The sequence below is a fragment of the Pongo abelii genome, chromosome 18, assembly GCF_028885655.2.
Source record: "Pongo abelii isolate AG06213 chromosome 18, NHGRI_mPonAbe1-v2.0_pri, whole genome shotgun sequence".
Taxonomy (NCBI): domain Eukaryota; kingdom Metazoa; phylum Chordata; class Mammalia; order Primates; family Hominidae; genus Pongo; species Pongo abelii.
Genome location: NC_072003.2, coordinates 3,220,586 through 3,237,885, shown reverse-complemented (window position 1 = coordinate 3,237,885; position 17,300 = coordinate 3,220,586). Strand labels below are relative to the sequence as shown.

The 17,300-nt window shown below is 57.4% G+C and overlaps 1 protein-coding gene, 1 non-coding gene and 1 pseudogene across 10 annotated transcripts; all 3 read right to left on the bottom strand.

Moving 5' to 3' along the window:
* Positions 1-842: 842 nt before the first annotated feature.
* LOC112129442 (matrix metalloproteinase-25-like) lies at positions 843-4,368 on the bottom strand (annotated as a pseudogene).
* A 5,759-nt stretch (positions 4,369-10,127) lies between these two features.
* LOC103892616 (interleukin-32) lies at positions 10,128-14,204 on the bottom strand. Of its 9 annotated transcripts, none has more exons than XM_024233836.3 (7): positions 13,990-14,204; positions 13,687-13,729; positions 12,235-12,273; positions 12,037-12,096; positions 11,641-11,667; positions 11,412-11,471; positions 10,128-10,666 (listed from the first exon to the last, which is right to left on the bottom strand). In XM_024233836.3, exons 2-7 carry the CDS (start codon positions 13,699-13,701, stop codon positions 10,373-10,375), a joined length of 495 nt encoding a protein of 164 aa, XP_024089604.2. In that variant the 5' UTR covers positions 13,702-13,729; positions 13,990-14,204; the 3' UTR covers positions 10,128-10,372. The 9 variants fall into 9 exon arrangements, with proteins under 9 accessions (XP_024089604.2, XP_054390625.1, XP_063573236.1 ...); XM_054534650.2 differs by having other exon boundaries at positions 13,687-13,732; positions 13,990-14,179; XM_063717166.1 differs by lacking the exon at positions 11,641-11,667 and having other exon boundaries at positions 13,990-14,200.
* A 2,837-nt stretch (positions 14,205-17,041) lies between these two features.
* TRNAA-AGC (transfer RNA alanine (anticodon AGC)) lies at positions 17,042-17,113 on the bottom strand. The gene has a single exon. It is a non-coding gene; the product is annotated as a tRNA-Ala (tRNA).
* Positions 17,114-17,300: the final 187 nt, after the last annotated feature.

The window sequence follows — 17,300 nt, the reverse complement described above, 5'->3', positions numbered from 1 at the left end:
AAGGTGCCCCCAGGTTCCACCCACCCCTCACTCTAGAGGTAGGGCCTCTCAGGAGGGAGTGCTGAGGAGGCAATGACCAGGCCTGAGCCAGGGTTGGGTCCCTGTCTTTCCACCAGCGTTGAGTTGATGGGAGCCAAGCTGTTCTCTCCAGGGTGCAAGCAGGGAAGCAGTTCTTGGGGATAGAAGGGTGCCCAATTGGATGGGAGGCAGCTCTGGGCCCAGGGAGGTGCCCAGGCTGGGTGACCTGGGGGAGGGGGCGGGGGAGAGGAAGGGTAGCGAGGTTAACAGGGTCTGGAGAGCAAGGGTCATCCCTCCAGCCCCCGATGCCACCACCCAGGACGTGGCGCATGGGTCCTCAGGGGTTGTCTCTGGGCTTGGTCCGGGTCTGGGACCCAGGTCCCCACCAATGTGGCAGTAACTGTAGGGGGCCTTGTGGGAGCAGAACGGGGTGAGAAACTGCGGGTGGGAGAGGGGCTGGGCACAGCTTCGCAGTCAGGCCCGTCCTCTAACGACCCAGGAACGCCAGGCGCAGTGGCCAGGCGGGGCGGGGCTGCGGAGAGTCCCGGGACTGCTCTCCGAGAAAAGCTGGCTCTTCCTGGAAAAGGACGATCCTGCGGGGGCAGCGCGCGGCCAGGGACCGCCATTCCTTTCGGGTGAGCCCGCGGGCCCGCCCCTGTCCTCCCGCCCCTCCCCGGGCTCGCGAGTCAGGGTCCCATCGCCCCCTGGCGACCACGGTAGGGAACGACAGGGGCGGTGACAGACACGTGGTCCCTGCGAGCGGGAGCCCCTGCTGTGGGGTCCGGAGGCGCCGCCGGCAGCGCGAGACCCCGTGGAGGCTGAGCCCAGCGCCAGGGGCCTACCAGTCCCCCGCCGTCCCTCCGTGGGAGATCTGCCCCGCTTAGTCCGCGCCCGAGCCCCACTCCCTGGGAACAAACAAGGGGCCTCCGCAGCGCCTCCCATCCCTCGACCAGGGCCAGCGGTGGGGGACTCGCCCGTGGAGGGCGCTGTTCCGTCGGCATGGGCCCCCCATCAGCGGGAGGCGACACCCCTCACTAGCAGGAGCAGGAGGAGCAGCGGGAGGGGCGCGGGCCGCAGTCCTACAGACTGGTTTAGCTCGCACTGACAGTCGCAGGTTTCGGACTCGGGGGTCGGTTTGGGGGGCGTGGGCGCGGGGGTCCAGGGCTGCGGGGCCAGTCCAGCCAGTTGGGCCCCTCGGGTCCGGCTTGGTCTTGATGCTGTTCCTGGGGAAGCGCCAGTAGTGGGCACCCTTGAAGAAGAAGGTGTCACCTGTGGGAGCAGAGCTTGAGTCCCGGTCCCGCCCCGCCCCGATGCCCAAGGACCCCCATCTCCCCAGGGTGGCCTCCATGTCCCCATTCCCCACACCTCTCTCCCGACCCCCAGGCCCAGTAACCCGCAGGTCACCGCGCTCCCCACCTGGGTTGCTGACCGTCAGGGGAGGGGTGCGCGCCTTCTCAGAGGCTCAGGTCGCGAGGGTAGCGGGGGCCGGGCGCGCCGCCGCCTCGTCGTAGCGCCAGTACTGCCGGCCGCGGACCACGTAGGTCTGGTTCTGCGGCCACGAGAACACGGCGTCCACCTCCTCCCCCGGAGGCAGCCCCAGCTCCAAGAGCGGCCGCGCCCCGCCCTCCAGCTGCCGGTCCTGAAACACCCACAAGTGGGGCTCTGCAGGACGGAGGCCGGGAGGTCAGGGTGGGCTCCCTGCGCCGGCCCCAGCGCGCCCCGCCGCCCGCCCCACTCACCGCTGAAGAGGAGGATTCGGCCGTCTTGGTGCCGGGGGTAGGCGGCCTGCACCACAGTCACCTGGCGGGCAGCCCCTCCCAGAAGCGGTGCAGCCCCGTGTGCCGCGGGGACACCAGCCGTCCGGAGGGCTGGAGACTCCAGAACCAGGGGCCTGCAGGGGACAAAGGGGTTCGCAGGAAGGCATGAGACAGCAGGAGGTCTCCTCCCCCAGGGTGTGTGGCTGGGTGGGGAGGGGTCCCATCTGGAAATCAAGGGCGCAATGGATCTAGGGTGACCAGCCCATCCTGGCCTGCCTGGGACTTTTCCCTTTTTAGCACTGAAAGTGCCAGGGCCCTGCCTGGTGGCTCCGACCTGTAATGCTAGCACACTGGGAAGCTGACACCGGAGAATCACTTGAGCCAGGAGATTGAGACCAGCCTGGGCAATATTGTGAGACTCCATCTCTACAAAATAAAAAATAAATTACTAGCAAGGCGTGGTGGCATGTGCCTGTGGTCACAGCTACGAGGGAGGCTGAGTTGGGAGGATCGCTTGAGCCCCGTATTTAGAGGCTGCAGTGAGCCATGATCAGACCACTGCACTTGGGGCCAGGCAACAAAGCAAGACCCTGTCTCAAAGAAGAAGGAAAAAAGTTCCACTTCCAGGGTAAGCCCACAGCCCCAGTGGTCACTGAAGTGGGCAGGAAGCCAACATACGTGAGGTCAGTGGCCACGTGAAATGACTCACCTTTGAAGAAGAAAGTTTCCCCTTGGATGCTGGCGATGGAGTCAAAATTGCCCTCACATCGATCAGGGATGGGGAAGGACGGGCTGTGGAGGAAAGGAAAGGTGAGCAGAGAGGGGGGTTCGTTTCCTCCAAGGCAGGGACCCCCACCATCCCCATCTCAGAGGACACTGAAGCTGGGCAGCTGGTCACCCAAGGTCACCCAGTTGGTGGGGGACTCACCTGTGTGTGGGCGAGCCAGGGGCTGGGGCAGAGGAGCCAGGGGTTTCCTTGTGGGCTTGTCATATGGGGTTTGGGGCGCCTTCCCTGTGGGGAAAGAATCAGGCAGGTGTAGGTCTCCTGGCTGTGCTGCAGAGGACACTGGGCAGGGCACGTATTGGTTTTGGGGTGGGCCCCCCTCCCCCCACCAAAGAGCTGCTGCAGGCCATGGAGGTCATCCTGAGACAGGCAGTACTTGTCAGGGTCGCTCACCGGGCCCTGGTAGAAGGGCCTCATAATGGAGTTGGAGGCTGAGGAGTGGCCCAGGCCCAGGACGTGGCCGAACTCACGGGCAGCCGCGGCAAACAGGTCGGTCCCCTCACCCTCTGCAGGGGAAAGTGGGCTGAAGCTGAGGCTGCCTCTGCACCAGGAAAGGGGGGCACAGGAAGGACCTGAGAGTGGGGCTGTGGCCAAAAGGAACAGCAGGACACCCTCCAGAGGTGGCCCCAGCCTCCTCTGCCCAGCCTCTCCCCTGAATCTTCCATCATCCCTGTCTCCAGTCACCTAGTCAGCATGGCTGTGCTGGACACTGGGCCACAGGGCTGAAGAGACCCAGAGAACACACAGAGGAAGGGGCCACCTTACACACAGATGGGGACCCTCCTCTGGGTAGGGAGCACTTTGTGCACAGAAGTTTGAGGGGGAGGAGCTGGGTGGGTTGGCTCACGTCTGTAAACCCAGCACTTTGGGAGGCCCAGGTGGGAGGTTCACTTGAGCCCAGGAGTTCAAGACCAGCCTGGGCAACATAAGGAGAACCCCGTCTCTACAAAAAAATTAAAAAATTAGCCAGGCGTGGTGGCGCACGCCTGTGGTCCCAGCTACTCAGGTTCCAAGCTGAGGCAGGGAAGCAGGAGGCTTGCTTGAGCTGGGGAGGTTGAGGCTGCAGTGAGCCATGACTGTGTCACTGCACTCCAGCCTGGACGACAGAACAAGACGCCATCTTTAAAAAAAAAAAAAAAAAAAAAAGGAAAGAAAAGAAAAGAAACTTGAACTTGAGGGGGTGTGGGGGCAGGGTCAGGAGCCTACAAGGTGCGTGCCATTCTCTGCAGGCAGCCCCAGCCCTGGGAACATGGCCTCCTCCCAGCTCCAGTCTATGATCAGCGACCCCCACCCATCTCCCCCTTGCCACCCCCATCTGCTGGGGATGTAGGTCCACGTCCTTGACCCAAGACCTTCCCTCATTCCTACCCCCATCCCTCCTCAAGCACACCCTCTACATCCCTTGAGTTCTCTGTCTCCCCTCCCCCATCTCCCTGTCCAGAGCCTCTGCCTGTCCTCTCCTACCCTGTACCATACCCACTCCAGGTCTTACTCCATCTCCTTGGGAACACAGATCTCCTCTAGCAGGCACTCTCAGACCACAGCCTGCTGGCCCCAGTGCCCGGTCTCGTTCCCAGCCTCTTCCCACCACAGCAGCCTCTTCCCTCCGGATTCAGCTCAGGTGCTCAGGACCGCCAGGACCCACAGGATTTACATGCCAGCCCGGGCCGAAGCCCAGCTCCTCATCAACCGGTGAGCCACCTGCCAGCTCCTGCTCTGGCTGCTGAGAGGCCTGAAGTGACTAAGACAGAGACACAGCCCCGCAGCACCACAGGGAGGCTCCAATTACCCCATGCGGATGAGTTTCATGGCCACCTCTAACTAAGGTCAGCACTGTTCAGGGCAGGTTCATAGGTAACGACCTGGTAAACTGAAAAGCAAATTTCTCTCGGTCCCTAAAGCCACTCGCTGAGCGTCTAAGCATGAAACGTGAGTTCTAAGAGGGGTAGCAAACACGTTTTCATTCACTTCTCACCAAACCTGTCTCCTATGCCCATTTTACAGAGGAGGAAACTGAGGCACAGAGACTTCAAAGTAGGTGGCCAGGTACCCTGGCTCTGCCAGCCTGCCTTTCAGCAGTGGCTTCAATGGTCTTGCTCAAATCACATGTGCGCTGATGAATGTCCTTGTTGACTGTAGGTTCTCTTGTTGCTCTGAGTCCTTTTTCTGAGAAACTGAGGAAGTTTGGTGTTTTGATCAGGGCGATATCTTTCATCTCTCACCTTCTTCCCTGCCTTGCATTTCTTTAACCACACTGAGCTTCCAGGCCCTGCACCCCTTCGTGCACCCTTGTCACGCCATGCATCTGGGGGAAATTACACAACCACAGCTGTGCAGCCCCAGCCCCACGAGATTCCCAGAGGGCAGTCCACAGGGGCCCCGGCATCTCCTATCATCCTTGCCCCAGGCTCTGGCAGGCAGCTCTTGCACCCTCCCCTCAGCCCCATGCCAGACCCACAGCCCCTCAAGCTTCCACCCAGCCCCCCAGCCCCAGCCTCCAACTTTCTTTCCGTTTTTTTTTTTTTGAGACGATGTCTTCCTCTGACGCCCAGACTCTGGAGTACAATGGCATGATCTCGGCTTACTGCAACCTCTGCCTCCCAGGTTCAAGCAATTCTCCTGCCTCAGCCTCCCGGGTATCTGGGATTATAAGCGCCCCCCCAACACACCCAGCTAATTTTTGTCTTTTTAGTAGAGATGGAGTTTCACCATGTTGGCCAGGCTGGTCTTGAAGTCCTAATCTCAGGTGATCCGCCCGCCTCAGCCTCCCAAAGTGCTGAGATTACAGGCGTGAGCCAGCGCGCCCGGCCCTCAGCCCCCAACTTTCAAATAACAATTGTGTTTCCTGTTTCATCAGGACAGGACATCAATGTCACCTGTAACGTCCGGTGCACTGGGACACAGAGCTGCATCTCCAGGTGCTCATCTCCTGCCCCTCCCGGTGTGAGGACTCAGCCTGGATCACCTCCTCCAGGACAAGAAGGACCTACCGGCATCTATCTACCCAATCTGCCCACCCATCCATCACTGCCTCTGTGCCTGCATCTGTCCATCCATCCTCACCTCTGTGCCTGCATCTGTCCATCCATCCTCACCTCTGTGCATGCATCTGTCTCTCTGTCCCTGCCTCTCTGCATGCATCTGTCCATCCATCCCTGCCTCTGTGCCTGCATCGGTCCATCCATCCCTGCCACTGTACATGCATCTGTCCATCCATCCATCCATCCCTTCCTCTGTGCATGCATCTGTCCGTCCATTCATCTCTGCATCTGCCTATGAATCTGTCCATCCATCCCTGCCTCTGTGAGTGCATCTGTCCATCTATCCATCCCTGCCTTTGTGCATGCATCTGTCTGTCCATCCATCCCTGCCTCTGAGCATGCATCTGTCAGTCTATCCATCCCCCATCCCTTTCTTTGTATCAGCTCATCCTGTGCTGAGCGCTCACAACTCCCTCATCCTAAGACGCTCATGGGACCTATTCCCTCCCCCGACTCCACGCCGCTCTCTGCCCTCCCTTCCCAGTCAAGTTCTCCAGCCACAGGTCTCAACTCAATCGTCACTTCCTCCGCTCCTCTCACACCTAAGCCCACTGCAGCCTAAATTGTTTCCCAACCCACTGGGCCTACAGGCACTAAAAAGGTCACCTTGCCCCTGGAGGAACAAACACAGGTCCATGTAACTTACTGGGCTTGTCTTTGCCCCAGCCACGGCTGACCACCTCCTTGTTCACTCTTCTTCTTGATCACCTTTGGGCTCAGTCTTTCTCCATCTCTGTTGAGTCCTTCTCCCCTGCCACCTACCCCTTCATGCTGGGGTTCTCTGTAGCTCTGTACCTGACTGTCACGTTCCACCCTTTCCTCCCAGAAGCTCGCCAACCCCCGCGGACTGCTGGCTCTCAAGGCGGCCACTAGCCCAGCTCTGAAAGCAGCTGACAATGCACAGTATGCGGCCCAGGGCAGGCCCTGTGCTGAGAGGCACGGGGGAATGGCTCATTTCATAGGCAAGGCCACGCCACCAGCAGGCGCCATTCTCCTCGCATTTCTCAGGCGAGGAACCTGAGACAATGAGGTTAAGGAAGTTGTTCATTACAAGTGGAAGAACCCTGACTTACTTGAATTCAACTTTGAAGCCCACGTTATCTTTTTGTGTGTGTGTGACAGGGTCTCACTTTGTCACCCAGGCCGCAGTGCAGTGGTGTGAACACAGCTCATTGCAGTCTCAACCTCCCTGACTCAAGCAATCCTCCTGCCTTAGCCTCCTGAGTAGCTGGGACTACAAGCATGTGCCACCACGCCCGGCCAAAGCCCATATCTGAATGTTGAGGCACACAGCCTCCCCAGCCTCTGCCTCACCAAGCCCTCCGCAGGGCCTAGGCACCCTCCCTGGCTGCCCCCTTCCCCTGACACTCAGGATCCCCGGCAGCCAATGTGGTTAATATGGGGCTACAAAGAGCTGGGCCTGGCCTCAGGCGGGACTGCCTCCCTGGCATTGCCATCCCTGCTGCAGAGCTCCCATGCGATCAGGCTCCTCTCCAGCTGAGACCACATCCTCATTGAGCTTCTAGTCTGTTCCTGCTTCCCATTCCCCTCAGCACATGGTCCCTGAGAAACTGCTTGCACAAGAATTTCCCTCTGGAGCTCCACCTCTGGGGAACCTGACCTCACACAGAGGAGACCAAGCTCTAGGGCAGGATCCTCAGCTTCCCTTGCCCCACCTGTGTGGCCAGCCCGGAGCGCTGCAGACTCCCGCCCAGACCTGCACTCGTGCCTGCCTTCTGCCAGCCTGCTCCTCCCCCTCCCACTCTCCCACCTGCATTAGCAGCACCAGGACGCCATCCTCCAAGTGCCCCAGCCTCACCTCCCCTGTCACCAGGATCCAGCCAGATCTCAATCCTTGCCCATCCTAACTGAACCTCCCTCAGATCCGTCCACTGCCACTTCCCCAGGACCACACTCCACCATCTCTTGCCTGGACCCTGCGAGAACTTCCTGCCTCCCTGCCTCTATCCTACCCTCTGCCCCCCGCTGAAGCTGATGATAGTTCCAGAAAGCAAAACCCCTTAATGTTTCCCCCATTGAACAAAGTCTTCCACGTGCTTTCAAGGCCCTTGGTGATCTGGGACCTGCCGCCTTCTGCAGTCTCCCTACTGATGCCACAGTTTTGGCTTCTGGCCTCAGATGTCCCGGGTCATTTCCCTGCTCACTGGCTCCTCGTACCCCTGACTCAGCGGGCTCGCTGCTTTCCTATTGGATCTCAACCCTGTGTACCCGGGGAGAGCAGAACCCTGTATTTCTGGTCTTGTGCTAGTAGGCGCTCAGTGTGTTTGTGCATGCATCTGTCCATCCATCCCTGCCTCTGTGCACGCATCTGTCCGTCCATCCATAGCAGTTAATTATGATTGCATCATTGCACTGCAGCCTCAGCAACAGAGCAAGACCCAGTCCCTTTGTTTGTTTGTTTGTTTGAGATGGAGTCTCAGTCCTTCACCAGGTTGGAGTACAGTGGCGCAATCTTGGCCCACTGTAACCTTGGACTCCCTGGTTCAAGTGATTCTCTTGCCTCAGCCTCCCAAGTAGCTGGGATTACAGTCATGCGCCACCATGCCCAGCTAATTTTTGCATTTTTAGTCCAGATAGGGTTTCACCATATTGGCCAGGATGGTCTTGATCTCCTGACTTCGTGATCCTCCGGCCTCAGCCTCCCAAAGTGCTGGGATTACAGGCATGAGCCACTGCACTCCATCAGCAGTAGGAATTTCTAAGCACCAAAGCATTCAACAAGTCACCTGTCTTTTCTTGAAAGCATATGGTTATATGCACTCAGAAAGAGATGGTTTGAAATTAGAACTTATACTTAAAAGGGAAGCAGGGCGTAAAAGACTGGAAAATTTGCAGCCTGACCATACAGTAGAAAAGAAAACCCATTTTCTGGGATTAATTCAAGCTTGGCCTAGGGCCGCGCTGCTCTGTGCAGCCTCGGGACATGGCGCCCTGTGCCCCAGCCACTCCAGCTCCAGCTGTGGCTAAAGAAGGCCAAGGACTTGCTTCAGAAGGTGCAAGTCCCAGGCCTTGGCAGCTTCCACATGGTGTTGGGCCTGCAGGTCTGCAGAAGACAAGAGCTGGGCTTTGTGGGCCTCCGCCTAGATTTCAGGGGATGTATGGAAATGCCTGGATGTCCAGGCAGAGGTTGGCGTCAGGGGCAGGGCTGTCATGGAGAACCGCTACTGAGGCAATGCAGAGGGGAAATGTGAGGTTGGAGCCCCCACACAGACTCTGTACTGGGGCACTGCCTAGTGGAGCTGTGAGAAGAAGACCACTCTCCTCCAGACCCCAGAATGGTAGATCCACCAAGCGCTTGCTCTGTGTGCCTGGAAAAGCCGCAGGCACTCAACACCAGCCCATGAAAGCAGCTGCCGGGGCTGCACCCTGCAGAGCCACAGGGGCGGAGCTGCCCCAGGCCCTGAGAACCCCCCTTGCATCAGCGAGCCCTGGATGTGAGACATGGAGCCAAACAGATCGCTTGGGAGCTTTAAGATTTAACGACTGCCCTGGTGGATTTGGGTCTTGCCTGAGGCCCGTAGCCCCCTTTTTTGGCCAATTTCTCCAATTTGGAAAGGGAACATTTACCCAATGCCTGTACCCCCAGTGTGTCTTGGAAGTAACTAACTTGCTTTTGAATTTACAGGCTTATAGGCAGAAGGGACTTGCCTTGTCTCAGGTGAGACTTTGGATTGGCCTTTTGAGTTGATGCTGGAATGAGTTTAGACTTTGGGGGACTGTTGGGAAGGCACGATTGAGTTTTGAAATGTGAGAAGGACATGAGGTTTGGGAGGGTCCAGGGGCAGAATGAGATGGTTTTCTCTGTGTCCTCACCCAAATCATCTCAAACTGTAATCCCTACATGTTGAGGGAGGGGCCCGGTTGGAGGTGATTGGATCGTGGGGGCGGTTCCCCCATGCGCTTCTGGTGTAAGTGATTGAGTTCTCACAAGCTCTGGTGGTATAAAAGTGTTTGGCAGCCGGGCGCGGTGGCTCATGCCTGTAATCCCAGCACTTTGGGAGGCCGAGGTGGGCGGATCACCTGAGGTCAGGAGTGCAAGACCAGCCTGGCCACATGGTGAAGCCCCAAATGTACTAAAAATACAAAATTAGCCTGGCATGGTGGCGCATGCCTGTAATCTCAGCTACTCAGCAGGCTGAGGCAGAGGTTGCAGTGAGCCAAGATCACCCCATTGCACTCCAACCTGGAGACAAGAGCAAAACTCTGTCTCAAAGAAAAAAAAACCACACAAACACACACACAAAAGTGTTTGGTAGTTCCCCCCACCCTGCTTCTCCTGCTGCCATGTAGGACATGCCTTGCTTCTCTTCCGCCTTCCCCCATGATTGTAAGCTTCCTCAGGCTTCCCCAGCCGTGTGGAACTGTGAGTCAGTTAAACTTCTTTTCTTTATACATTACCCAGTCTCAGGCATTCTTTATACCTGTGTGAAAACGGACTAATACAGCAACGGATCAGCCTTGTCCTGTGGAACCCACCTCCGTGATCATGGTATCTCCCCTGCCAGGTAAGTATAAGCAAGTTTTATTAAGATGCCAGGGTGACAGCCCCAGGTCAGAACTGCAGCAGGAACTCCAGGCAGGGGGACTGAGTGTGTGGGAGGGGAGCGGGGCACAGGAGAGCTGAGGGAGGGGTCAGGGTGCGTGCGCGGTAACAGGGAGGGCAAAGGTGGTGTCAGTATCTTCATCTTGAAAAGTGGGGTTCAGAGCACTTCTGGGTTGTCAGCTCCTCCAACCCCCACTTGTGGGACTCCTTAGGACTCGAAAGAGGACATGAAGAGCTTTGACAGACAGCACCAGAAACTCTCGAACTCTTTCCAGAGGGCCTGCACTTCAAGCACCAGGGCGGCCGCCTCCTTCACCCAGGCCAGAACCCTGTGCAACCACGTCTGCAGCCGCTGCAGCATGGCCTGGAACTGTCTCATGACCTTCTCCCAAGAGATCTCCCCGGGCTCCTTGGTTGCGGGATCCTCAACATCCGGGACAGGGGACCTGTTGCCTCGGCACCGTAATCCATCTCTTTCTTTTTCAAGTAGAGGAATGAGCTTCTGTGCAATGGGGGCACCATTCAGGGTCTGTAGGTGGGGGTGTCAGCCCCAGGCCCTGGCCACACCCAGGCCTCTCAGCCTTTTCCTGACCCTGGGAGATGGAGACCCACAGGTGTTGGTTTCCTGACCACAGCCCCATGGACAAGAGGGACTTTTCCCAGAGTCCCACTCCTCTGCATTCACCTCCATGGCAGTGACACGATGGCTGCGTCTGCTTGGTCACCAGGCCAGGGCCCTCATCGTGCCTTTAGGGCTCTGCCACTGTGTGAGGAGTGAGGCCGTGGGCAGGTCCCAGCTAGGCTGTCACTCCCAGCCCTGCACCCCAAGCTCAGGGGCTGGTCACACCCTGCCCACACCCACATCAAGACAGGGCAGGGGTTGGCCGGGACTGGTGGCTCACGCCTGTAATCCCAGCACTTTGGGAGGCCAAGGCAGACGGATCAAAAGGTCAGGAGTTCAAGACCAGCCTGGCAAACATGGTGAAACCCGGTCTCTACTCAAAATACAAAAAAAAATTCAGCTTGGCATGGTGGCGGGTGCCTGTAGTCCCAACTACTCGTCAGGCTGAGGCAGGAGAATCGCTTAAACCCGAGATTTGGAGGTTGCAGTGAGCCAAGATCATACCACTGCACTCCAGCCTGGGCGACAGAGCGAGACTCTGTCTCAAAAAAACAAAAAGAAAGAAAGAAAAGACAGAGCAGGGGTGAAGGGAGGCAAGGTGCCCAGATGGGTGCGTCATACTCACTGGGTGGTGTTCCTGATAATGAGCCTCCATTGTGTCCAGGTAGCTCTCTTTGAAGTTGTCCTGGGGAGAGGAGGGCACAGGGGGTTCACGCTGCTCCTGGCTGCCCCCTCCCCACGGTGGCCTCCACTGGTCCAGGTGATTCCCAAGGGGACCCGGAGCCCAGACCCAGTGTCCTGTGGAGCCTAAGACCCAGAGACTAAGCTTGGTGGAGGGGGAGGCCACGGCTCACCTCCAGCTCTGCCAGGCCCGACATCACCTGTTAGGAGCAAAGCACTCGGTTCCAGGCCCCAGCCTGCCCTGCACTCCACATCAGCCAGTCCTCAAGCCCAGCCAGTCCTCAGCTCCCACACACCCCGAACTGGGTCCAGCCAGGAGCCTGGGCCACGTCTGGCACCCTGTTGTTTCCTCAAGGAGCCCTGGGGCTTGAACGCCTCCCTCAGTCTCCCCGGGCGTCCAGATCCCCCACCCGCCCACTCACTGCCACCCAGGTGCAAGCATTTGCCCAGGGTAAGGGATGAGGGAGCCTGTGGGTCCCTCTTCATCCTTCTCACCCTGAGCCCCTCACAGGGTGGAGAGCCTGGGGGCGGGGACATGTGAACTGGCGCCTAAGGGCAAATCCACCCACCTGTCCAGGTCCTGATTCTGCATTTTCCATTTTATCACAATATCTGTCTACGGCTTGATGCTGTGAAGAGAGGCAGTGTTGGCACCAAAGGGCCTGATCCTTGTCCCTCCAGGGTCCCAGGTGTCCCATAGTGTCCTCAGTGTCACAGGCTGAGACCCAGGCCCCCAATCCCTGAGCAGAAGTAGGGAGGGGCATTACCATTCCGGCCCTCAGATCTTTAATTGCAGCAGAGTGGACCTGCGGAAATAACGGTGACACTCAGGCACCATGTGTGACCTTAACCTTTCTCCCAGGATAAGTTATATACACACACACACACACGCCTCTTTCTGCACACACACACACACATACACAAACACACACACACACACAGCAGAGGTGCAGGATAAGAGGAGGCAGCAGTCCCAGGAGCCCCTCACAGCCTGGAAAGACTGGGCCAGGGCTGTCCTGGAAACGACTCAGAGAGCGCTTCTCTCAGGAGCCGGCTCAGCTGGGCAGGCCCAAGAGCAGGGCTGGCATGGGCCTAGGTGACCCTTCCTCCCAAGAGCAGGGCCTGGGTGGGCCGGGGTGTCCTCCCTGCACACACACACACCCCTCCATGTACACACACGGGAGGATGGACACTGTCCTGGAGCAGGCTGGCTCAGCTGGGTTTCCCACAAGCACCATGGTCCCAGGTGAGGGTTGACCGAGGAAAAAATGTTTAGGGACATGACGATTGAGAAGGTAACAGCGGCCGTTCCTCTCTGATGAGCTGATTAATATTCAGGGGTGCCAGGTAGGTCCACCCTACAACCTGCCACTCTTCCCGACTGCCAACATGGAGGCCCACAGGGCCCGGGCCGTTCCTGCCTGCAGACAGGTGGCTGCATCCACAGAGGCCAGAGGCACCCCACAGAATCCCCCGCTGAGCCCCCATGTGAAGGGCCTAGTCTCAGGGGTGACATGCCTGGTTTCCCCCACCACAGACTGGTGAGAGTCACCCACAGAGTGCGCAGGGCCTGGGGACATATTCCGGGGCAGGGCAGCTGTCTGCACACTTTCAGGCAGCGATGGTCCCATCCCGCCAGCCCGATTTCCCATGAGCCAGGGTGAAAGCAGCACCGTGCCGGCCTGTGGGAGCCATGCGTCCTCCGGGTCACTGTCCTGAACCTGGGCCAGGCCACATCATGGAAACCCCATTGTCACAGGCTGCAGAGCTCCCTGGAGGGTGTGGTGGGCCTCACATTTGCGGTGGGGCAGCGGTAGAGGATGGGAGGTCAGAGGGAACCCAGGAAAGGAGGAAGAGACACCCGGACCCACACAGGCCCTGCTCTTGGGCCCGCCCAGCTGAGCCGGGTTCTGAGAGGAGCATTCTCTGAGTCGTTTCCAGGACAGCCCTGCCCCACCCCTGCTCCGGGCTTTCTGGGCTGTGAGGGGCTCCTGGGACAGGTGCTCCCTCTCATCCGCACCCCTGCCATTCTCCAGCGCCCCGACACATGTGACCTCCCGCGCCTCCAGTGACTCTCTCGCCCCATCACTATCCTCCTGCCACTGGGCGCCCCTGACTGAGCCCTGACACACGGGCACCTCGGGAAATACTGAGGCACCCGCGCCCTTAAGGTCTGTTTTCAGACATGCCCACAAAAGCACGCGCAGCCTCTCACTCACCTTCGCGAAGCACATGGCGGCCAAAAGTTCAAGGAGCCAAGGCCTGCTGGCGAGGAACAGGTGTGAGGAAAAGTGTCTCAGAGAAGCACCCTCCTCCCCAGAGGGTCCGCACCTTCGGGGACCCCAACTCCCCACCTGAGATGACCCAGCTCCAGTGCACGCAGCCTTCCTGGCACGGAGACTCAGCTGGTTTTATGGGGGAAGGGGGAGTAGTGGGCGGAGCCTCTCTCAGGGCAGGAGGCCTTGCTGAGCGCGTGGAAAACAGGCAGAGACAGAGACAGACAGACAGAGATGGAGACTTACCCGAGAGAGACAGAGGTCTGGGGTCCCCGGGAGGAATGGGGGTCCGTCCCTGGCTGGGCCCCTGCTCCCTCTGAGCTGGGGTGGGAGTCTCTGAGCCCAGGAATGGGCTGCTTTCCCCACCCCACCAGCCTGAGAGTGGGGAGGGGCGGAGGGAAAGCCCGGACTTGGGACAGCAGGCTGGGGAAACTCCCTGAGCACAGGAAGGTGACGTCAGCCAAGTGGAGTCCAAGGACAAAGGAATTTGGACTCTGTCCTTGCATGAGGTGTGCCCTGGCTCCAGAGGCCAGAGAAGCTTCTGCATCAGAAGGAGGCAGGACCTGCCGGACCTAAGAGGGGGGCCATGAGGGCAGGGGCCTGTGCACGTTGGAGGGGTGGCTAGTGGTGATGTAGGTCTGCCTGTGGGACAAGATAGGACCCTCTGCAGGTTGGAAGGCATCCTGCCGGCTGTCTGAGCTTGGCTGACCAGGCTTTTCTGACCCTTGTGGGCCAAGGCAAGGCCACCGGGGGCCGAAGGTCACTGGTCTCAGCAATCCTGAGGCTCCCCTATGGGCTTCTCTAGCTCCACGGGTTCTGACCCGGTTCTGACCCTCCAACCTGGCTGGGCCTCCCACCTCCTCCTCATGGGCCCCCTCCCCAACCCCAGCTGAGCGCAACCACGCTCTTGCCCTTGGGACGGTTTCCTGTGGTCGCCCTAAGGAAGTACTACGACAAGGGGCCCTAAGTCCAAGACATCTCTCCCCTCACAGTCTGTGGGCTGGAGGTGCAAGGTCAACGTGGGCAGCGTGGGGTCCTTCTGAGGGCCAGGAGCTGGGATTCTGTTCAGGTTTCTCCTGCCATTGTAGATGGCCATCGTCATCTTCATCACGTTCTGTCTGGGTGTGACTGTCCACCTTTCCCCTTTTCATAAGGACACCAGTCATATTGAAGTAGGGTCCACCCCAATGACCTCACTGTACCTTAATTAGCTATGTAAAGACCCTATTTCCAAATTAGGGCGCATTCTGAGGTCCTGGGGCTTAGGACTTCAGCATGGATGCAGTGTACCCCAGTACATTCTCCAAAGAGTCCTGGAGAGACAGAACCCATAAACCATGCTCCCTGGTGAAAGTTTCCCTTGGGTGAACTAGACACCGCTTGTCACCTGCCTGCCACTTAGGAGTCCATTCCACTCTGCACAACCGCCTTTCCACAGCCAGGATGTCCAGATCTTTCCCTGAGCCATCTCTGAATTGTAGATGGGAGAGAGAAGGAAGCCACTCCTGCACCAGCTAAAAGTCATGCTCTAGGCTTCAGCTCCAAGAGACTGTCTCTCCAGCCCACCAACCCTAGCCCCTCATGACTCTCTCAGAGGCCACCATCTGAAGGCATCTTGGGATCCATCCAGACTGTATCCTGTTTTTATAGCTTTATGGTGACGCAATTCACAGGCAATGCAATTCACTCATTGAGCTGTACAATTCAAAGCACAGAACTGTGGAGCTATCACCAAAACCCATTTTAGAACATTTTCATCACCTCTAAGAGAAATTCTGCCCCTCTGAGACATCACCACCAGTCCTTATTTCCCTGGACAACCACTCATCTACTTTCTTTTTTTTTTTTTTTTTTTGAGATGGAGTCTCGCTCTGTTGCCCTGGCTGAAGTGCAGTGGCACGATCTCGGATCACTGCAACCTCCACCTCCCGGATTCAAGTGATTCTCCTGCTTCAGCCTCCTCAGTAGCTGGGATTACAGGCATATGCGACCACACCCAGCTAATTTTTTGTATTTTTGGTAGAGATGGGGTTTCTCCACATTAGCCAGAATGGTCTCAATCTTCTGACCTGATGATTCGCCCACCTTGGCCTCCCAAAGTGCTGGGATTACAGGCGTGCACCACCACACCTGGCCTAATTTCTGTATTTGTAGTAGAGACGGGGTTTCACCATGTTGGCCAAGGAGTCTCAAACTCCTGACCTCAAGTTGTCTGCCTGCCTCGGTCTCCCAAAATGCTGGGATTACAGGCATGAGCCACTGCGTCTGGCCTCATCTACTTTCTCTCTCAATGGATGCATCTCTCCCAGACATTTCTTATAAGTAGAATTATACACTAGGTGATCTTCTGTCTCTAACTTCTTTCACTGAGCATGCTGTTCTTGAGGTTCATCTGTGTTGTAACATGGACCAGTCCTTCATTCCTTTTCCTGGCTGCATAATATTCTTGTGTGTGGATAGAGCACATTTGGTTTCTCCATTCACCCCTCGAAGGACATTTGGGTTCTTTCCACTTTTTAGCTATTCTGAATAACGCTGCTGTGAACATTCATGCACAAGTTTCTGTGCAGACTTATGTTTTCACTTCTCTTGGATATGTATGAAGGAGAAGAATAGCTGGGTTACATGGTAAATGTGTTTTTATCCTTTTGAGGATCAGCCAGACTATTTTTCAAAGTGTCTGTCATTTTACATTCCCAGCAGCAGTGTCCGGGGGTTCCTGTTTCTCCACATCCCCAGATACATTTGTTATGCTCTGTGTCTTTTTAATTCTAGCCATCTTAGTGGGCTGAAATGGTATCATGTGACAATTTTTGTGTTTTGTTTTTTTTTGATACAATCTCACTTGGTCTCCCAGGCTGGTGTGCCATGGCACGATCTCGGCTCACTGCAACCTCCGACTCCCGGGTTCAAGCGATTTTCCTGCCTCAGCCTCTCAAGTAGCTGGGATTACAGGCGTGCACCACCACGTCTGGCTAATTTTTTTTTTTTTTTTTTTTTTTTTTAGACAGAGTCTCGCTCTGTCGCCCAGGCTGGAGTGCAGTGGCGCGATCTTGGCTCACTGCAGGCTCCGCCCCCCGGGGTTCATGCCATTCTCCTACCTCAGCCTCCCGAGTAGCCGGGACTACAGGCTCCCACCACCTCGCCCAGCTAATTTTTTGTGTATTTTTTTAGTAGAGACGGGGTTTCACCGTGTTAGCCAGGATGGTCTCGATCTCCTGACCTCGTGATCCACCCGCCTCGGCCTCCCAAAGTGCTGGGATTACAGGCGTGAGCCACCGCGCCCGGTGTAAAGAACTGGAGGCGCCGGGGATTGAACCCGGGGCCTCGTGCATGCTAAGCACGCGCTCTACCACTGAGCTACACCCCTGTGCTTAATTTTTGTATTTTTAGTAGAGACGGGGTTTCACCATGTTGGCCAGTTGGTCTAAAACTCTCGACCTCAAGTGACACCTGCCTCTCAAACGTCTGCATCAGCCTCCGGAAATGCTGGGATTACAGGCATAAGCCACCATGCCCAGCCAATTTTATTTTTATTTTTATTTTTTTGAGACACA

Bases quoted from the DNA above. Each gene is read 5' to 3' on its own strand.
- LOC103892616 (XM_063717164.1), bottom strand. The intron at 11,668-12,036 runs GTGGGTGGATTT...TGCTCCTAACAG, and splicing joins CAGAATCAGGACCTGGACAG to GTGATGTCGGGCCTGGCAGA. The intron at 10,667-11,411 runs GTGAGTATGACG...CCCATTGCACAG, and splicing joins ATTATCAGGAACACCACCCA to AAGCTCATTCCTCTACTTGA.